At 42.1% G+C, this 19,389-nt stretch overlaps 3 protein-coding genes across 8 annotated transcripts in view; 1 reads left to right on the forward strand and 2 right to left on the reverse strand.

Annotated features, from left to right (window-relative positions):
* Positions 1-454: 454 nt before the first annotated feature.
* ddx20 (DEAD (Asp-Glu-Ala-Asp) box polypeptide 20) lies at positions 455-6,862 on the reverse strand. Its single transcript, XM_062392579.1, has 11 exons — positions 6,650-6,862; positions 5,663-5,757; positions 4,888-5,056; positions 4,667-4,781; positions 4,423-4,565; positions 4,050-4,188; positions 3,892-3,950; positions 3,304-3,386; positions 3,087-3,192; positions 2,267-2,368; positions 455-2,120 (listed from the first exon to the last, which is right to left on the reverse strand). The coding sequence occupies exons 1-11, from the start codon at positions 6,843-6,845 to the stop codon at positions 922-924; spliced, it is 2,406 nt and encodes an 801-aa protein (XP_062248563.1). The 5' UTR covers positions 6,846-6,862; the 3' UTR covers positions 455-921.
* Positions 6,863-8,178: 1,316 nt separating this feature from the next.
* On the forward strand, positions 8,179-10,034 carry LOC133957020 (parapinopsin-like). Its single transcript, XM_062392423.1, has 5 exons — positions 8,179-8,509; positions 9,044-9,134; positions 9,214-9,451; positions 9,531-9,773; positions 9,894-10,034. Exons 1-5 carry the CDS (start codon positions 8,179-8,181, stop codon positions 10,032-10,034), a joined length of 1,044 nt encoding a protein of 347 aa, XP_062248407.1.
* A 647-nt stretch (positions 10,035-10,681) lies between these two features.
* Positions 10,682-19,389, reverse strand: part of LOC133956546 (cyclin-dependent kinase 17-like) — a 37,182-nt gene continuing 28,474 nt past the window's right edge. For 4 of the 6 annotated variants that reach the window (XM_062391684.1, XM_062391682.1, XM_062391678.1 and 1 more), the window contains 10 exons: positions 19,229-19,291; positions 18,757-18,880; positions 17,963-18,083; positions 17,556-17,653; positions 17,348-17,453; positions 17,100-17,142; positions 16,915-17,005; positions 16,755-16,832; positions 14,971-15,092; positions 10,682-13,495 (listed from right to left, as the gene is read on the reverse strand). In XM_062391684.1, the coding sequence (XP_062247668.1) occupies positions 14,989-15,092; positions 16,755-16,832; positions 16,915-17,005; positions 17,100-17,142; positions 17,348-17,453; positions 17,556-17,653; positions 17,963-18,083; positions 18,757-18,880; positions 19,229-19,291 (828 nt within the window). In that variant the 3' untranslated portion in view covers positions 10,682-13,495; positions 14,971-14,988. The remainder of the gene's footprint in view (positions 13,496-14,970; positions 15,093-16,754; positions 16,833-16,914; positions 17,006-17,099; positions 17,143-17,347; positions 17,454-17,555; positions 17,654-17,962; positions 18,084-18,756; positions 18,881-19,228; positions 19,292-19,389) is intronic. The other 2 variants (XM_062391683.1, XM_062391680.1) reach the window with 1 other exon arrangement.

Genomic DNA, 19,389 nt, shown 5'->3' on the forward strand with positions numbered 1-19,389 from the left:
AGTAGCGGTTGATTGTCCTGTAATCAGGAGCAGGAGTAGTCTGACCTTGTGGAAGAGGTGACGGTGAACAGCAGCGTGCCCTCCTCCCTCTTCACCTTCATCTATAAAATGAAGAGGTGATGTGTATACTCTGAAGAAGTTGAGAAGATGTATCATATTAGCAAAGTCAAATGGCAAGGCAAAACAAGCTGCATCAAGTTGAATACGCTCAGGAATCTGCCTCTGAAATGTGACAGATATCAAGATCCATGAATTTTTCATATTATTTAAAGTGAAAATGGAAAAACAAAACCACAAAAAAAATTCACTACCTTATGTGGACCCAAACCACATCCAACCACCGGGTTTCATGGAAATCCATCCAGTTTTTTTTGTCTGACAGACGTGCCAACGTAACGGTTCCATGGCTTGTGAATTTATAGACTCATTACAGAAAAGGGCTTTGAGACACATCTTCCATGCTGGTCATTTATTAGTGACAGAACTGTGCCGTACATGGTATTCATGTGAAGAACAATATGATAACCAACCAGAATGACACTGAACAGAGCATCAAGGCCCAACAATCCTCCAATGTAAAAACACAAAAAAGGAAAAAGTGAGCACAATGTTGCAATGATGAAGAGAATGAAAGACATGCGTCATCCACTTTCATTCACAGCAAGAGTTAGTGCTTCCATCCCAGGGCCAACCTTCCCACAGAGTAGGTTCAACAGTAACTGATGAAAACACAGCGTACTCTGGAGGTTTGAACCAAATAAATCTAAGTGCTATGTGTTACACCAGAGGTGCGAAACAAAATTATAACAAGTCCTGCAGCAGAACATATACACACACATTAACAGTATGTCATTGGAGTCTGTCTTATTTCACACAAAATAACGTCATCATTAGAAAAACATATTAACAGTTCAGGACAGGTCACTGTTTGAGGAGTTCTTCCATGTAGGCAGTGTTCATACGATAAGCTGCCATCCAGCTGTTGGCTGCACTATAGTAGCTTTGGTAACCTTGTGCTTGAAAAGGAGACATAGAGGCGTAGTAATCATTCCAGGCTCTGTAGCAAGTTCTCCAGTAAACTTCAGCACTCCTTTCCTTTTCTTCCTCCTCCTCCTCATCATCACCCTCCTCCTCTTCTTCTTCTTCTTCCTGATCTCCTTCATATCTCTCCCTCTTTCTCTTAATCTTTTCAGAGAGTTTTTTGCTCTGTTTGTCAACCTCTTCTTTCACCTTTCTTGTTGCATGTCTGTCAGTCTGTGAGCGAGCGACCTGATTGTCCGCCCGGTTTGATCTGACGCTCGGTACAGAGTCACACAAAGATTTCTCATTTGACTCAAAGGTCCTCTGCTGATATGTTTTTGGTGCCGGAGAATATACGTTGGGCTTCGGTTTTGGTTTGGCCACAGTTGGTTTGTTTCTAGCATCACTGTGAGGTTGGGTCACTGCTTTGTGTTCACGTTCTCCAGAGGGATTCAACCGTCCCACCGTCTCGTCATCCTTCTGGTTCTCCTCCGTGTCTGAGCTTGAAGAACTGGAAACTGACCTTGGACGTGAAACGTTGGATTTCCAGCTTTCTGTTTTTCGTGTTACACTTTGAGTTCCGTCATCGTGGAGCATGAAGGACTCTCTGTGCCCCTTCTGATCATCGCCGCCGTCCACATCGCGACCTCTGAACTCCCTGATGACCTCCACTGATCTCCCCAGCCCTGTATTAATGAAGCTCCAGAAATCCTGCTCAGCTTCCTCGAAGGTCATGAAGCTCGACCTGCAGCTCTTGAACGAGCTGAGCGGGGGGATTTTGGGGAGAGCGTCTTGCTGCTGTTTTCGAGTCTGCACCTCCCGAGGGGAACTCACAGGAGACACTTTCCTCGTGGTCGCTTCACCACGTGCTTCCCTCCTGGGTGGTGCTTCCCTCCTGTCCGGCTTTGTTGGTGCACTCCGCTCGACAGGTTGATCTGCAATCGAGGGGACCGCGGCGGCGGCAGTGGCAGGGACATCAGCCTTGACATGCCTCTTCTTCTCCGTCTTGGAGACGTGCTGGGATAAGGAAACTGGAGTGGAAGCTTCAGTGCAGACATCCCAGTCACATGGCTCATCCATCAACCCCGTCTCTATGGTGGCTAAAGAGACAGATGACAAATGAGACTGGAAGTACTTCACCAGATGAATAGTAAAGAAAATAATTTGATTTAAAAAGGAGAACAAATCTACAAAGAGCACAGAGATGCAAACCCTGCATATGAAACATGTAGACACGTCGACTTACATGGTAATACGGACAAACTCAGGCCACACTTTTGAGCAATGGCCATCATCTTGTTCTCCTCCTCACCATGGCAACAGTAAGTCACGGCCAGGCCTTGAGTGCCTACAAACAAAACGCAATCCTGATGAGAACCCATTCACATTACAATGAGGGATCAAGGAGAGTGTGTACCCAGGGGCAGCAGGTGCACACATACACAAACTCACACACTTTCAGGACAACACGCAAGTCAAAATAATTCCCATTAATAGCACATGATTAAGAATCTAATGACCTTGTGAGGTGGGTCGAACCTGGTAAACCTGGTATTCAGAGAATGATGCTGATCTTCAAATCAGTATTGAAAGCATTTAGAGGAATAGGAAAGTGGTGAAGCAGATCAAGTCTAATTCCGAGCAACGTAAAGTGCTGCAGGTTTTCAGATGGGTACCATACCACTAGGAGAGAAACTGATTCCTCCAACACTGAACTGGATTTGGTTTGTTGCTAAATGATCATTTAAAAACAATAAAATATACAAAACTGCTAAATAAACGCAACAAAATTAAACCTTTCCTATTTAACAGTAAGTAGGAATCACCCTGAAGCCGTTTTAGTTTAGCTATTCAGTCAAATTAGTCCACCTGAAATCAACAGAAAGTTATCTCAACAGAGGACAGACTCAATAATGATGCAACTTCTCTACAAGCACTCTCTCCCCTCCTGCACAGTGTCATCAGTGGGCTGGTCTCTAATAGGATGATGTGAAAAGGTGAAAACGATGACTAGTGTTGATTCTGATTTCTGGTTTCTGTCTAAATCAAACTGTTTGGGGACTGACCGAAGCGCCCTGCACGTCCGATTCGGTGCATGTAGGTTTCCCAGTCCTGAGGTATGTCCAGGTTTATCACCAAGTTGACCTTCTCTGCGTCTATACCTCTGGAAGTCTGACGGGAGGAGAAGGAGGAAGAGGAAACAAATTTTAGGACATGCAAAAAGACGATGGAAGTAATGGGTGACATATTGGAAAGCAGTGCAATGAGATGTGTCCATCTCACCAGGTCAGTGGAGATGAGCACCCTGCATTGGTACTGCTTCAGTTTTGACATCGCCTCCAGCCTCTGGTCCTGAGTCAGACCTCCTGTACAGGTCATCACACACCGTCACATTAAATCACATCAACTGAATCAACTCTGCTGAGACAGACAGCAATGTTTGTACTGTTTTTCACAAAATGATCATAAAATAAGTATCTTTAGAGTTCGGAGGCTTTGAGCTTCACTCGGACAAAAGGAATTTCACAAAATCACATTGAATATTATAGTGAACATTTTAATCCAACAAATATTTCCACCATTAAAATAAGAAGAAAAAAGATAAAATGATAAAGACAGACAATCTATAATGAAAATAATAGTAACAATAATTAATGATTCTCCTCACAAATACGTCTGCTCAATAAAGTCTGAAATGTAAAAAAACCTGCAGGACCTCCAAGCCGTTCCTAACTAAGATTTAAATGTGAATTATTTACAAATGTATACAAGTCAATTATATTTATACCAATCATTTATCAAAATGTACATGCATATATTTTCTGTTGACTGATTGACATGCAATTACTTCACTGCTCAAAAAGATCTCACCTGAGATACAAACAGCAGGTAAGCCTTTGGAGGACAAGATATCTGCCAGGTGCTGAGCCCTGAGGAGCAAATCCAACATCATGTGTAACTGTTTCTCCAAGATACACATATTATACGCACACACTCTACAACACGTACGCAGTAAAATAATGTGCTACCTTGTGTGTAGGTTGGAGAACACGAGGGCCTGGTTGAATGGGATTTTACTGAACAGCTCCAATAAGTGCTTCACCTTCTCTTGGAAAACCTTGTGAGGTAGCGGATGGGACTGCACCAGCTTGTAATACTGCTTCAGACCTGCCAGGGGGCGCACAAGGGCAAAATACACGGAATAGCATTAATCCAAGTAGAACATCAACTGATTATACACAGTCTCTGAGGTCTATGAATATCAGGGCCTGTTTCCTTGATCTCACAAGGAGCTATCATCCACAAATAATTTCTGACAAAGTGAAGGAGTCTCTGTTGAAAATCTCCCAGTGTATCTTATTTCCTGGTGGTAATATGAGCAGGAACAGGAAAGGGTTTTACCTTTGAGGCCCAGGTCATCGGGATTGAGTCGCACAAATGTTGGCTCTCTCATGTAGCGGGTGAGGTGCTGTGCAAGGGATTCTGGGTAAGTGGCGGAGAGAGCAAGCATCTGTTTGTTCACAGGCAGAGAGGAGAAAATCCAGCTGAGGGGAAATGACAAGTAGGAGAGTTTCAGCATGTGTGGGTTTGTTAATGTGCAGTATTATACAGTAAATCTGATTATAGATGGCTGACTCCATCTTACTTGATCTGCTCCTGGAAGCTGCCCTCCTCCAGGAGCTTGTCTGCCTCATCCAGAACAAACAGCCTGATGCTGGCGGTGGACAACATGCCCAGCTCGATGAGCTGCTTAATACGACCTGTGCACGTGACCACAAAGAGAGTCACAAAACACAAATAACTGCATGACATTTACATTTACAACAGATTAGGCCCATCTGTTAATATTCGACTGGCCTCTCGTACCTGGTGACCCCACAGCTATATGGCACTTCTTCAGGTGGGGTTTGTCCTGACTTACGGGTCGGCCACCGATAAAAACGTGGCACTGCAGACCCTCCATGGCACAGCCTACAGCCATCACTACTGAGTGGATCTGCACCGCTATCTCACGTGTGGGAGCCAAAACGAGAACCTGCGGAAGAAAAGGTTACGTTTATTCTGGTCAACAACCACTTGCATATAGAGTAATTGGGCCCAGATTAAAGAGAGACAGGTGCTGGGAGGTTCCCAGTCAGTAATACCAAACAGCTAATAAGATTATGTTGCACTAGAGTACAGCCAGTTGATCAACAAAGCCAGATGCACGTCTCCTTTATCAATCACCGTCTGATTTGATACTTTTCACACTGAGCAGCTTAAACTCGTCAGATTAAAACCAAAGATCAAACATGAAGTGATTACTGCTCATGACCATCTGTTTTCAGTTAAAAAACAAAAAGGGGTTAACTTCAAAATAAAACTTGTTCGCTCAAGCTTGTCATTTTGAAGATACCTAAAGACTGATATTTACCATCACTTAGAAAGGAAACCATTTTTTTTTATTCACAAAAATGCTTGGGCATCTGTAATATTTTTTAATATACACATATACACCTGCATATGTGAAAAGTGAGGTATTAAAGAAAAGAAAAACTCATTCTGGGCATCATTCAAACTCCATGGAAACCTCCATCAATCAAACTCCAACATACGATTCCACAAATCATCTTGATCTCCACAGTGAAGTGAAATTACTCACCTGAGTCGCAGGATTCTCCGGGACCAGCGAGTCCAAGGCGATGGTGCAGAACACGCACGTCTTTCCCGTACCAGACTTGGCCTGTACGATCAGATCTGCAGCAGCGGGTGGACAGAGTGAGATTAACACAAATTTGTCAGAATAACCACAATTACAATTTTGACTGACATTATTGCTTGGGGGCAATAGCGCTGCTTCATGTCATTAGGGTTTCTTCTGTTAGTGAAATAATCATTTTGAAACATGGTTAATATTTATGATGTCAATAATGACCACAATTGTCGTGATCACCATTTTAGCCATCACTGTATCTCATAAGACCCCCAGAGAGGAAAATATGTGACAACACTGTGAAAGGAAATGATTTCCACTGAGATACAAAGTATAAAGCTTTATTGTCATAAACACCAATAATATATTTATTTTAGCGTGTGTCAGATTTTCACATCGACTTTCAATGGCGTAATAGTGCTGTCAATCATTTTACTGGAACTACTACATTGCGAAATAGTCCCAATGAAAAGCTTTGTTCTGTGGATTATCCAGATTAACAAACACTCTTTCCATTAAATTAGGTTTTTGTTATTTTAGTTTACACTTAATGTACTGATGCCACCGAGTACACCATGCAGTACACATGAGAGGATAAAGTTTTAGTTTAGTATTAGTATGTAATTGTGCTGTAATACTACAGTATAAAATAAGATAATCCTTTATTAGAGCCACAATGGGGACATTTGCAATATTACAGAAGCAACAGTCAAAACTAGGCATCAGTAAGTAGTAACACGTATTATGAATGGAATACAAACTAAAACATTCAGTGTAAAAACAAAGCTAAATATGAGCGGTATGACAATATGCAGAGTGAATAGATTGCACATCAACCAATGTATTGCACCGACGGAATGAATACAGCACATGTGTTGACATATGTTGTGTGTTGCTGAATAAGCAACTTGTTAAAAGTGAGTTTCCCGAACGCACCCAGTCCGCAGCGGCCCAGCGGGATGGCCTTCAGCTGGATGGGGGACGGTTTCCGGAAGCCTGACGCCGACAGTCCCTCCAACACGGCGGGAGACAGCAGCAGGGAGCCGAAGTCGATTCCCTCCGATAGAAGCACATCGTCGGTTCGCTTTCGAGTTTCTATGTCGTGGGCTGCCTTCTTCGAGGAGGACGCCATGTTGACGACTGCGCTGTTTTTACCGCCGGAGATCAAACGCACATCCGGTTTAAAGTGATGCAGCAGAGCCGTGACTCCCCGCCCTCTAGTGCCCGGGAGGGGTACTGACCCCGATGTGAATCCAGTTAAGTGGAGAAAAAGAGGGGAAATAAAGAATTTTAAACCGAGCCCCCACCCCTCCTGCAAAGGTAACATAACTTTTTTACACACAGCTACTTCATACTTTTACTTACTCATCTGCTTTAGATGTACTTATCCACTGTTATATTTATTCATCTTTTACACATCAGCTGTACATATATATATATAAATATACATGTATTCATATGCTACAGTATTTATTCATCTTCTGCTACCTGGTCCTATACATATATTCTTAATCACCTTAACTGTAAATAATCTACCATACTTATAAACTGCACACATGTTTAACTATCCGTGTATCCTTGTTTTCTTTCTTGTTTTTACTTGTCTTATGATCTGCTCTATGTGCAGTGTGATATTATTTAAGGGGACTGTTGGCCCCTATGGATTTCGCTAGTCTAAACTAAGAAGCTTGGTCTGGAATTCAGAAATGTTACTGAGACTAAATCTGAAAGACAAATGTGTAAATGTGCCATTTTTTGTTTAATTCCATGTTGCTGTTCTTCATGTTTGCTTTATATTCTAATGAGGATTTTAGTTCATTTAGTGACCCTCAGTTTGCTGCCATTGGTTGGAGACAGTAAAGCACTGGTTAATAAATTAAATTGCTGCTCATTGCTTCATTTCACCTCTGACACCTAAAGTGGGGAAATAGAAACAAACAGGCATCTACTTTTGTTTAAAGGCTATGTTAGACTAAAGCTATTGTGCTTATGCACCTTTAATTAACCCACATGCATTTAACCAAGACCCATATTGGGTCATTGAGTCCCTGCCTCATTACTCAGGGGCAGCTGTGAAAACAGCAATCATGGAAAGCGCAGTCTTACAGGATATTAGAGAGAATTATCGCCTTCACAATCCGGATCTTCAGATTTGGTTTTCAAGAATTAAATGTCATGTTATTGAGCCTCTTACTGGGCTCTCTTATTAATTGAGATCCATCTCCTATACTCCTGCATTCGTGCTGCACTAGGACTGTCAGCACATGTCTATCATCGCTTTGCGATATGTTTTATATTTTGTGAAACAGTTGCTTTTATCTGAGTACATTTCTAACCCTAACCCTTGGATTGGATTTGTTTTTAGCTATTAATGGACCCCTGACACATTTTTTTTTTTCAAGGAGGCAATTTGTGGCATCAGCCAGAAGCACCACTGTGTCATCCGCACATCCACAACGAGCAAAATGGAAACTGTTGCCCTCCAGAGAAACTCCTCATCGTCTCACAGCTCAGACGACGGAGAGCTCCTATCTAAGACTGGCTTCACAATACTGTCCGTTATCATGGGTGTTTTTTCTTCAGCGGGGATCATCCTCAATGTCCTGGTGATCGTGGTGACAGTGAGACACAGGCAGCTGAGGCAGCCCCTCAGCTACGCACTGGTGAACTTGGCTATATGTGACCTGGGCTGTGCAGTGTTTGGAGGTCTGCCCACCACAGTGACCAGTGCCATGGGATACTTCAGCCTGGGACGTGTGGGCTGTGTGCTGGAGGGCTTTGCTGTCGCCTTTTTTGGTGAGTCTACAGCTTTTTAATTTTTGTGCAAAAAAGAAGTTTGCCAACATTACCATGTTGAGACAAATTCTTTCCAATAGTGAGAATCAACACACAAAGCTGATGTTGTAATCTGTCACACTTGCAGTATATTTTCAAAGGATTTATGACAAGAGAAAAAAAAAGTACTTAGTAAGAGGAATTTATGTCTGTGAGACGATGGTGTAAAAGCTTCACATCCCAAAAAGTGGCAAGTGCTCAAAAAAGAAGCATTTGATAAACATTTTTAATTGTTATTTAATTCTTTATTCTGTGTACAGATCCCCTTTGCTTCCTAAGGTCTGTGTACAAGCATGATACACACCCACCACACACAATCAGACCTTTTGTAACCTATATATGAGATTAATCTCTTTCATTGATAAAAATCAAAACTCTGATAAGCGAAGGAGATGTTCTAGAATAACTTTTTTTGTAAAGGTGGTAGAGACGTGTAATGATTTTTTTTTTTACATCATTTATTTGATTCTTTTCCTCCACTGTCTTTTCTTCTAGGTATAGCAAGCCTTTGTACAATAGCAGTGATTTCTGTTGAACGCTACATAGTGGTGTGTTTTCCCATGGGTGCCGTCCTGTTCCAGACCAGGTATTTTACATCCAGATTTTCACTGTGTAAAATAACTTGATGACTCCACAAACTGAATCCCACCCTCTATTCTCCTCAGACATGCAGTGGCAGGAGTGGTGCTGTCCTGGGTGTGGTCATTCGTGTGGAACACTCCACCCCTGTTTGGTTGGGGAAGTTATGAGCTGGAGGGAATAAAGATTTCCTGTGCCCCCAATTGGTACAGTCGTGACGTTGGGAACATGTCCTACATCCTCATGTACTTTTCCCTTTGTTTTGCCATACCCTTCTCCATCATCACCGTGTCCTACTCCCGACTCTTGTGGACTCTCCGTCAGGTGAGAGACAGACATACAATGGACACTGCATATTGTTGTTGTTGTCATAATCAAATGTTTGTGTGTCTTGGTCTCCTAGGTGACCAAGCTGCAGGTATCTGAGGCTGGGAGGACAAATCGTGTGGAGGTGCAGGTGGCACGTATGGTGGTGGTGATGGTGTTGGCCTTCCTCGTCACCTGGCTGCCATATGCTGCCATGGCCTTGGCTGTCATCATAGACTCCAGCCTCTATATTGACCCGGTGATCGCAACCATACCTGTTTATTTGGCTAAAAGCAGCACGGTCTACAACCCCCTCATATATGTTTTCATGAACAGACAGGTAATCCTTCGTATGAACATGTATACTCTCAACTAAAAAGAGAAGGACAATAAATCTAGCATAAATAAACATATGTATTCGTTTCCATTTTAACCATGTGTGCTGTATGTGTCTTTTCAGTTTCGAGGATACGCTGTACCTACGATCCTGTGTGGCTGGAACCCGTGGGCCTCAGACCCACAGCTATCTGAGGGGGAGTCAACTGTCGCGACTATCAACAAGAGCCAGAAAGTCTCACCTAAACAATCTTTAAAAGAATAAAAGAATGTATGAAGGCACCGTGGGCCCATTCCTTAGGAAACATCAGATAATCTTAACTCAACCAACTCCCTCTTAACTGGATTGTAAACAAATATTTATTCTCCAATATAAGAATAAGAATCTGAGTCGGTGTGGATGCCAGGAAGGAAGAATGCTCCAAATTCTGTCCGAACTATATATTATATATATGTCAACACAAATAAAATGAAGAAAATCATCACCATATGATACTTCCTGTGTGCTGAAACTTGAGTGTGAATCTGTCACGTTTCCAGACTATGTCGACAATCCCCTGGACTTGTTCTCTGAGATGGATATTAATGATAAATTACTTATACACTAAAATAAATCATATAAACTAACATGTTTTCTTCGGTTTATGAATACATTTAAAACTCTAAAACTAGTTTGAGTGAAATCATCATCCTTTTCTTAAGTCTTAACTAGGTTAAGAGGCTCCCATTCAACAGTGTAAATTCAAATGAAAACATACAAACATTACTTTGTTCATAGGGGCCTACATGTGACCTGTAATTACAGAGTTATTGCTTGAGTTAAATATCAAATGTGGTAGATGTTGTAATCTGTCACACTTGCAGTATCTTTTCAAAGGATTTATGACAAGAGAAAAAAAAATGCACTTGCAGTATTATTTTAGTTCTTTATTCTGTGTACACATCCCCTTTGCTTCTTAAGGTTTGTGTTCAAGCATGATACACACCCACCACACACAATCAGACCTTTTGTAACCTGTATATGAGAATTATGGCTTTCATTGATAAAAATCAAAACTATCAGAATGTTATACTCCTTTGCAACGTGATACTTTACTTCCAGCCTTTTCGATCCAGCAGGTTATACAGCAAAAAAAGGAAAAATAAACAACAACCTGTCATCAGTAAAGTCAAGTCTCACAGTTTGATCATTCACAGTCACTTCCACCTCTCTAAATAAACACAAATCCAATCATCCTATTACCTTGGCGTTTTATTGATTACAGAAATATTGCTATGACTTTCATTAAAGAATTGCAAAGAAAAAGCCAGAATGTGAATAGCTGTATCAAACCTGTACACGTTTGTATATACAGAGTGAGGGATCTTCTATGTACATGCTACATACTGTCACACTCTGGGTGAATAAGTAGTCCTTCTTACAGGCACAGACGTGGGATCACCTCGCCTTTTCCGAACCAACACCGAGAGAAAACGCTGCACGAGTGACCCGAGGTCGGTGCCCGGGGGGGAGCAGGAGACTCTGATCTGCATCCTCTACAGCCGAGATACAGGATACGTCAACCTATTGGTGTGTGAAACAGTTGTGTGCTTGAAGACCTGTGGTGCTTGGAGGATGGACTCTGGTCCTGTTGTTTCTGGCAGTCTGCAACAATAACAGCATGAAACAACAGTGTGTCTGAGCTTGAAATATTCAAAAGAGGCTACGGGTTAGGGTTAGACAGGCAACCTGAGAGTATTTACTGTACTTCATACCCCCCAGGTTGAGTCGAATTCGTCATACAAACTATCTGGTCCCAATGCCGGCAGCACATCACACTGTAGATGTGATTCATTTCAACTGAAGGTACCGTCTCCACACTCTATAAACAGGTTAATGTGGCGTTTGGTGTCAGAAGATCCTGTAGTAAAATAAAGTACCGTCCTGAATTTAAATCCGACTGCAGGCATTTTGTTTTCCAGCAGCAGCTCTTTCACATACCAACTGAAAAAACATCAGTGTGCCAACGTGCAAACAGGAGATGACGAGTAAAGACACGGGTAAGTCTCTGAACAGCAACGTTATGGGCAAACCAACACAGAAGACCGACAGGATGATGCTGAGAAATTCTTCTTCTCCTTCACATACACTTCAGAAAAAAGGATTGATGGATTTCAAGCCATGTCCGACATATACTCCGTTCTACTGGGGGGGGGGGGGTTGGACACATACAAGACCAGCTGCACCTCACAGCATTCATAAAACAACACTAGCAATAAGTCCTGAGCTCGAGGAATGTGCAACACGTCCCCAGGCAGTTGCTGCTCCAGTGAGAACACAGTAAAGACTGAGAACAGCATCCTGGAATTATCATTGCTTCGGACAAGTAAAAATTAGGTTCATATATATATACAGATTTCTTTTTTTTTTCAAAGGAACAAAAAAATCAAATGCACTTGGAGTTGGGCATGAGAAGGTGGGGTTTGTCAAATGGTTGATCTACAGAGGTAAATAATCAGGTGCAAAGAGAACATCAACATCAACACCTGTGGACACAATGCAACAAATCAAGACAACGTCTGAGTCAAGGCAAAAGAGGAAGGGGGTGTCTAAGAATAAGCAGGTGAGGATTTGTACACTCCCTTTACCCCTCCGTCCTTCAGTGTTGTTCTTGCATACTGAAACAGGAGCATCATTGTGGCGTAGTGCTCTATACGAGTGTGTGACAAATGAAGCCATGGCCTACTACTGTGTCAGTGAGTAGCAGTGCTTTTAACTGTAGTGTGGTGGTGTCCAATACATTTTTTTTGGTTTCTCATATTGATTCTTCTTCACTCTATTAACTAGCGTGTACTTTACACCCTGCTCTGCTCGAGTGACTGATGAGGTAACTTGATAACAACCACCCTGACCTCCTGACGATAAGGTGCTAAAGTTTAACTCTGTAAACCTCAATGATCTACACACTCTTGATATCATGCGTGTGTGTGTGTGTGTGTGTGTGTGTTTATGTTTGTGTATTTGAGAGAGAGGCAGGAAGATAGAGAAAGAGAGATGTGTATGTGTGTATGTGTGTATGTGTGTGTGTTTGTGTGTTTGGGGGGCCAAGAAGGCTAGGGTCTGGGGCCGCGGTGCAATATTCAGAGTTTGAATTCAGGCTGAGGCATGTTATGAAAATGCGTTCTACAGCTCAGTCTCTTTATGTACAACAACAGTCCAAGAAGAGAACAGAAGTCACAAATGAGAGGGAGCAACAGGGTTCCTTTCTCTCGTTCTTTGTCTTTGAATCGTGTCTCCTCGCGTTCCTTCTCTCCCACATTTCAGTGATGCAGAAAGATCTGTTCCAAAGACCCAGAGTCAGCCCACGCATACCAAACGCTGCCCTCCTCTGGTCAGCAGCGGTAACTGCAGTAAGGAGAATCATGTCCTCTCACACTTTCTGTCCAGCACCACGCACGCTCTCTCATTCTTCAGTCTTTGGGGTTGAACTCTAAGTTTATATTCTTTTTTTATGTCAAGTATGAATTCTTCAGCCTTAGTCCTGTGTGGTTTTGTTTTTCAATGTGTGTGTGTGCGTGTGTGTGCATGTTTCTATGGCAGGATGTTTGTCGCTCCTCCAGCGTGTGTGGCAGGGTCAGTGAATGTATGTCTGGGAGGACAGCTCCAGGTGTCACTGTCCTCTGGGCCTCAGCGCCCCCCCCGGCAGGACTAAAACAACACACTCTGCCTCCTGCTCTTTCCCTGGGCTGAGAGAGACACAGAGAAAGACAGAGAGAGAGAGAGAGAGAGAGAGAGAGAGACAGAGAGACAGAGAGACAGAGAGAGAAAAAGACATGTGAAAAATGACATTTGATTTGGACACAAACGCACACACCACACTCCTAAATAAAATGTCACTCCATGCCAACAGCACAAAATATACTATATAAGGCTTTAAGCATAAGATTTACATAAAGTTTAAATCAATCATTAAATCAATGTTTTCATTATGGATTTAGCCGTAGCGAGGATCCGCCCATATACACTCCCGGCCATTACTTAGTCAGTCTCAGCTGTCAATCATGACGTTTTAACCGGATTTTATTGCATCAAATAACTTATCCAAACCAACATTTGAACAAACATTAGAGTTTTTGATTCACCAAGAATGACAGAAACCATATATGAAAAAATGTCATAAAACATGTATTTTTAATTTAGTTTAATTTGTGTCATTGTAAATCAGACCCGTCCAATAACAGAGGAGTCAGGATTTAATATCCATTCCGCAGCCATCCACTAGGAGACGACAGAGAGGCTTCACTTTTGAGGAGTGTTCGTGTCGTCCCTCTTTATAAACAGTGTATGGTCCTGGTGATTATGGATTTCGAAATTACACCTTCCTCTCTTACCCCTAAAATCAGATCATGGGGGCACTGTCATGTTGTAACAGAAGAAATAATTTTTTAATTGGTTGCCACAAAGTATGACAAACTCTATGGTAAAAAGGTAGCGGTTTAGTTTCAGGCTTTTAGACAATAGAGTGAAAGATACCTGTAGAATTATGACCATCAGGATAACACTAACACATTACAGTTGTATAACCTGTAATACGGTGTGTGTACTCTAGCTGGAGCTGAAGCTAAACCATACTTACCAGTAGTGGTAACACACTGCAGTAAGACAAACACCCTTATCCATGCTGAGAGAAAAGTGCATTTACAACACACCCAAGCAAACACACACTATGCCAAACCATCACTTACAGTCTTAACAACAAGCCTACATCTCTCGCTGCAGAAACCTAAACAGGACTGCAAATGAAAAGAATCAAATGACTCCCCATTCTTGGATCACATTCTTTTCCATTATGAATATATCGTTGCCCCGTTAATCCCTGAAATGAACCCTGGGAGTGGCCGACTCTGAGAAAAAGAGAGTGAGGTAAGTGAAAGTCGAGATGACGCCTGCAGGGGCAGGCTGTGAAATGTGATGGGAGACCGGTAGGAGCAAGAATGGGGAGTTAAAAAAAAAAAAGATGAAGGAGACAATTAAAAAAAAAAGACATGAGGTCTAAAACATGTGAAATACTACGTTGTTATGTTTCAGGGGAAGCAAGGACAGAAGAGAAATGCAACCTGAGTAGCAAAGATGATGTGACGGACAGAAGAAAAAATGCTAGTAACAGCCACATAGGAAATAAAAGAGGTGAAACTCACAGAATGAAAGAGACCGTATTTACCAGAATGGTAGAGGCCACTCAGCCAGTGGAAGTGGAGGAGAGATTTTGACTCTGAGCCCTGGGATTGGCTGCTTCTCTCTGGAAGTACTGCGAGGGTGCTGAGCCTAGCTTATGGGCCATCACTTTTTTAGGGGTTGGGGGTTGGGGGGAGCGGGTGGGTTGGGGAGGTCGGGAATATTGAAGTGTTGCGGAGGAGAGTCGGGCACACAAGGGAGACAGAGAGGATAAAGGGACAAGATGAGCATTTGCGAAAGAGCGTGGGCGCCAGGAGAGAGGAGGGACAGTTTATCAGGAAACGACAGAGCGGCAGCGGGAAGCAGAAAGAAAGAGACACACACACACACAGGCTGAGACTGTGATAAACACAGAAAGACTTCATCTGAGCACATTAGGCATGCATTGTTAATGAATACAGTGTTTGAAAGTAAAACTCCTGGGATGCTCTGAACTAAACGAGGCAATGAAATCGGTTAACTTGAATTCTTCAAATTAGCATCCTTAAAAATCAAATCGTTAAATGAAAAAGTTAAATCCTGACTCTATAATACAGCGTATACTTTAAACCTCACAGTGAATTAAGCATATTTGACCTTTGGTAAAACCTTCACTTGTGCAGCTTGCTGTTCAGTGCTTGTTGATAATCTACATTAGTTCTGTGAGTGCATAACCAACGGCACCGAGTGTAATCTGCTGCTATTAAAACAAGACTAAGAGTCTATAGCCATGCTAACAGCTCTGTGAGGCAGGACTTAAAAGCACAGTGCTGCTTTAAGCTAAATCCTAATGCTATCATCTCGCAGGTCAGTGAGAATGTGCTTATAATGCTGAATTCCATTAAACCTCAGAGCTAAGAATTAACCAGCCCGAGTCGGAAGTTGCAACTTGAACGCCCACTGAAATCGTAGTTTCAACTCGGAAGGCCGGAGGAACCTCAGCACCCCTGACTTCGAAATCAAAGATGGCCGCTCTATGTAAAAAGAATCATGAAAACTGTAGTTTTTACCGTTTATTAGCACTTCTGTCATTAGATTTGTTGTATATATAGTACTGTCCAAATCCTGTTTGTGGATGTGTTGCTGCTGTGTCAGTATGCGTGAAATGCTGTGTAATGTGTTATTATAAACTGGTTTTGCTAACAATGGCTAGCTGACTTATGTAAACATTGTTCCTCTGCAACTGGAACGCTAAACTCGGGTCAATCAGGTGTGACATCATTCTGAGGGCTGAGCTCCGATGTTTAACAGAACCCCGGCATAAGCACAGTGCTGCTTTAAGCTACATCCTACTGCTAGCATGGCACGCTCATTAAGACAAGATATGTAAACACGCTGATGTCTAGCTGGTATAATATGAATTAGTAAGAACTAATCAGAAGTAATCACAGCATGTAGCCGAGGATGATTTAAATACATTAAGGTCGTCTGTATTTGAGCACAAAGCTAAGTACTGGACAAACTGTTTCAGTCTGGACCAAAGTGGTGGACTGACTGATGCTGTCTAAAGCCACTAACATGTCCTGTTCCTCCCTCACAGTGCACAGCAATAACTGTTACAGACATACAACAGAATTATTGGTCTGATACGACAATGGCCAGAAATGTATGTCAAAAAACTGTATGTATGACCACACAGTGGCATGAAGAGGACACACAAAAAGACACAGTGAAGAAACCCCAGAGCAGAGTAAGTGGACAGGGAGCAAGACCTATTCTCTATTCCCACCGGCAATTTCTCAGTCTCTACTTTTTTCCTCCCCCTCTATTCATCTACCCTGGAGGACTTACTTGACTCTGGGTAGACTGAGGATCTCTTTCCTGGATCTCTCTGGAGCTGGATGTCTTTGAAGGAGAAGATGGATGCAGCTAAAGTAACGACAGAGAGGTTAGTGAGACAGTGTTTGTACTTGACAGGCGTATGTCAAACGGTCGGTCTGCGTGTACTCACTGTCAGCTAGTGTCTGAAGCTGATCTCCAAGACTCCGGAAATATGAGTGTTTGAGAGCGTCCTCAGCCGATACTCGCTTCTTTGCCTCAAACTAAAAGAACAGAGACAGGATAATTAGCTGTTTATCCAAAGTTTTAGGTACACATACGTTAAAATTATTATCCTACACAGCAAGGTTCTTTTACCTGTAGGAGCATTGAGAGCAAGTCGTGACCGTCGTTGTCTATTCTGTAATAGAAAGGAAGGAGTGTCAGTTTAGTCAAATGCTGACATAGGCCATTTAGAGCTGTGTAATGCCCCTGCCCTTTCAACAGAGGCGGAAAGGCTTGACTACAGTTTCTCCTGAAAATCAATCCTGCATCTTATCCTATTACATCTAAAATATCACAGTCATTCAATACACACACGCACACAACTTGTTAAATCTACACACCTGGGTGCGTGGTTGACGAGGGGTTCTGGGCGGTACTGGGGGAATTTGTACGTCTTAAATTCTTCACTGGTGGTGATACCTGGCCAAGTCTCTTCAGTAGGCGTACCTGTAAGAGAGGGCAGATCAGTATACAGAGAAGTACACATACACACACGTAAAAGCATGAATGTTGCACAAGCAAATTCAAATTCCGCTGGTGTTGTCTTACCAAGGATGCGGAATATGAGGTGAAGCTCATCCTCCACAGTCGATCCAGGGAAAAGAGGTCTGCCGGTGATCATTTCATAAAAGATGCAGCCCACGCCCCTGGGCACACAGACAGAAACAGAGGAATGTTACATCATCTCAAAAACTGTGTTATAGAGTCGTCTTGAAGTGTAGATGGAGCTGTTGTAATTCATGAGTCCATAATTATTTTTAGTTCAAGAAAAAAACGTCTTGAACTATAAATGGAATACCGACAAGACACACAATGTTTTTATCACAAATGAAGAAAGTGCTCAAATGCTGAAAATTACACCAAAAATGTGCGATTTTACATCCAAACAAACTATCTAACGTAAGACATACTGCCATGTTCTAAAACTGTGTGTATCTGCAAATGTGTTTGCTCACCACATGTCAATGGGCGTAGAGTACTCAGTGGAGCCTAGAAGCACATCTGGTGGTCGGTACCATAATGTCACAACTTCATTTGAGTAGGTCTTCGTAGGGACAGACTTGGCTCGGGCCAAACCTGAATTCAAACACAAATCAAGGGGACATGAAGCTACCAAGATTTGACCTTTTGTATCTTGTATGAGATGTGGTGCACCAGAGGTGAACAGGTCAATGAAATATCCTTCCACAACTCAACATACAAGAATAAACCTTCACATACTGAATGAGGTCAGGACTTTGAGTTGTACCTGCATTTGTATTATAATAACCTTCGTATTACTTAATAGAACATCGTTTCGAATGTACAAATGGGACATTATTATATCCATCGATTCATTCTCAATCCACATTCCTGTTCCAATTTGATTATACTCTACAATTAATTTGTAATAAACACAAACGCAAGAGAATGACCAATTTACATGCTTTAATTTGTACCTACAGAGGGCAGTGTTGGGAGGTTAGTCAAGAGTGTTGTTTGGTTTGAGGAGGGTGGCCTCTAGGGGCTGCTAGTGAGGCTTTAAACCTCATGCAGTAAATGTTTTAGTTAAAAAGAAAAAAAGAAACATTTGAAACTATGAGTCTTGTGGCTTTGCGTCTTAGTTACAACATTGTTATTTGAAAAATGGCATTTGAAATACAGCAGGTATCAATGGAATCAAGCACATGTCATAATCAGCGCCTCCACTCATGAACTTCTGAAAAGACAATGAATAAGACTGATGTGATGATCCTAGTAAAATCTTTACCAAAGTCTGCCAGTTTGAGCTCTCCTTTTTCATTGATGAGCAGGTTCTGGGGTTTGAGGTCTCTGTGGAGAACCTTCCTTCTGTGGCAGTATGCCAGACCTCTTAACAGCTGGAACAGAAAGATCTGTGGAGAGGAGAGGAGATGAGAGGGGAGGGGAGGGGAGGGGAGGGGAGAGGAGAGGAGAGGAGAGGAGAGGAGAAGAGAGGAGAGTTTAATATTATACGAAGCCATTAAACATTAATTAAAACATTTATAAACAACCATTTACTGTTAAGAGCAATTGTATTAGCCATTATTGCAACTGAAAATAAATAATTCTAGAATTATTATCATTAAAAACCTAAACTGTCAGTGTTCTGTCCTAAAATCTGCAACCTTTATTTTAACTTTTTATTTATTTCAGTTGTTACGCATAGGGTTATATTCAACAACATCTCTTCAGTACTGACCGTTCATATTATTCTGAATTACCTTGACATTGTGAACACTCATGATGCTCCCACAGTCATCCATGTACTGTTTCAGGTCTTTTTCCTGAAAGATGGAGGAAGGAAGGAATTCAGGAAGGAAGGAAGGAAGGAAGGAAGGAAAAAAGGTACCATATGTAGATTTACATGGATAATTACTTTGAA

The sequence above is a fragment of the Platichthys flesus genome, chromosome 7 (genome assembly GCF_949316205.1).
Source record: "Platichthys flesus chromosome 7, fPlaFle2.1, whole genome shotgun sequence".
NCBI classification, from domain to species: Eukaryota; Metazoa; Chordata; class Actinopteri; order Pleuronectiformes; family Pleuronectidae; genus Platichthys; species Platichthys flesus.

Coding starts and splice junctions, on each gene's coding strand:
- LOC133957020 (XM_062392423.1), top strand. CDS start 8,179: ATGGAAACTGTTGCCCTCCAGAGAAACTCCTCATCGTCTCACAGCTCA. Junction 9,135..9,213: donor GCCGTCCTGTTCCAGACCAG/GTATTTTACATC, acceptor TATTCTCCTCAG/ACATGCAGTGGCAGGAGTGG. Junction 9,774..9,893: donor ATGTTTTCATGAACAGACAG/GTAATCCTTCGT, acceptor GTGTCTTTTCAG/TTTCGAGGATACGCTGTACC.
- ddx20 (XM_062392579.1), bottom strand. CDS start 6,845: ATGGCGTCCTCCTCGAAGAAGGCAGCCCACGACATAGAAACTCGAAAG. Junction 5,758..6,649: donor GCTGGGCCGCTGCGGACTGG/GTGCGTTCGGGA, acceptor CCGCTGCTGCAG/ATCTGATCGTACAGGCCAAG. Junction 4,566..4,666: donor AGCTTCCAGGAGCAGATCAA/GTAAGATGGAGT, acceptor ATTTCCCCTCAG/CTGGATTTTCTCCTCTCTGC.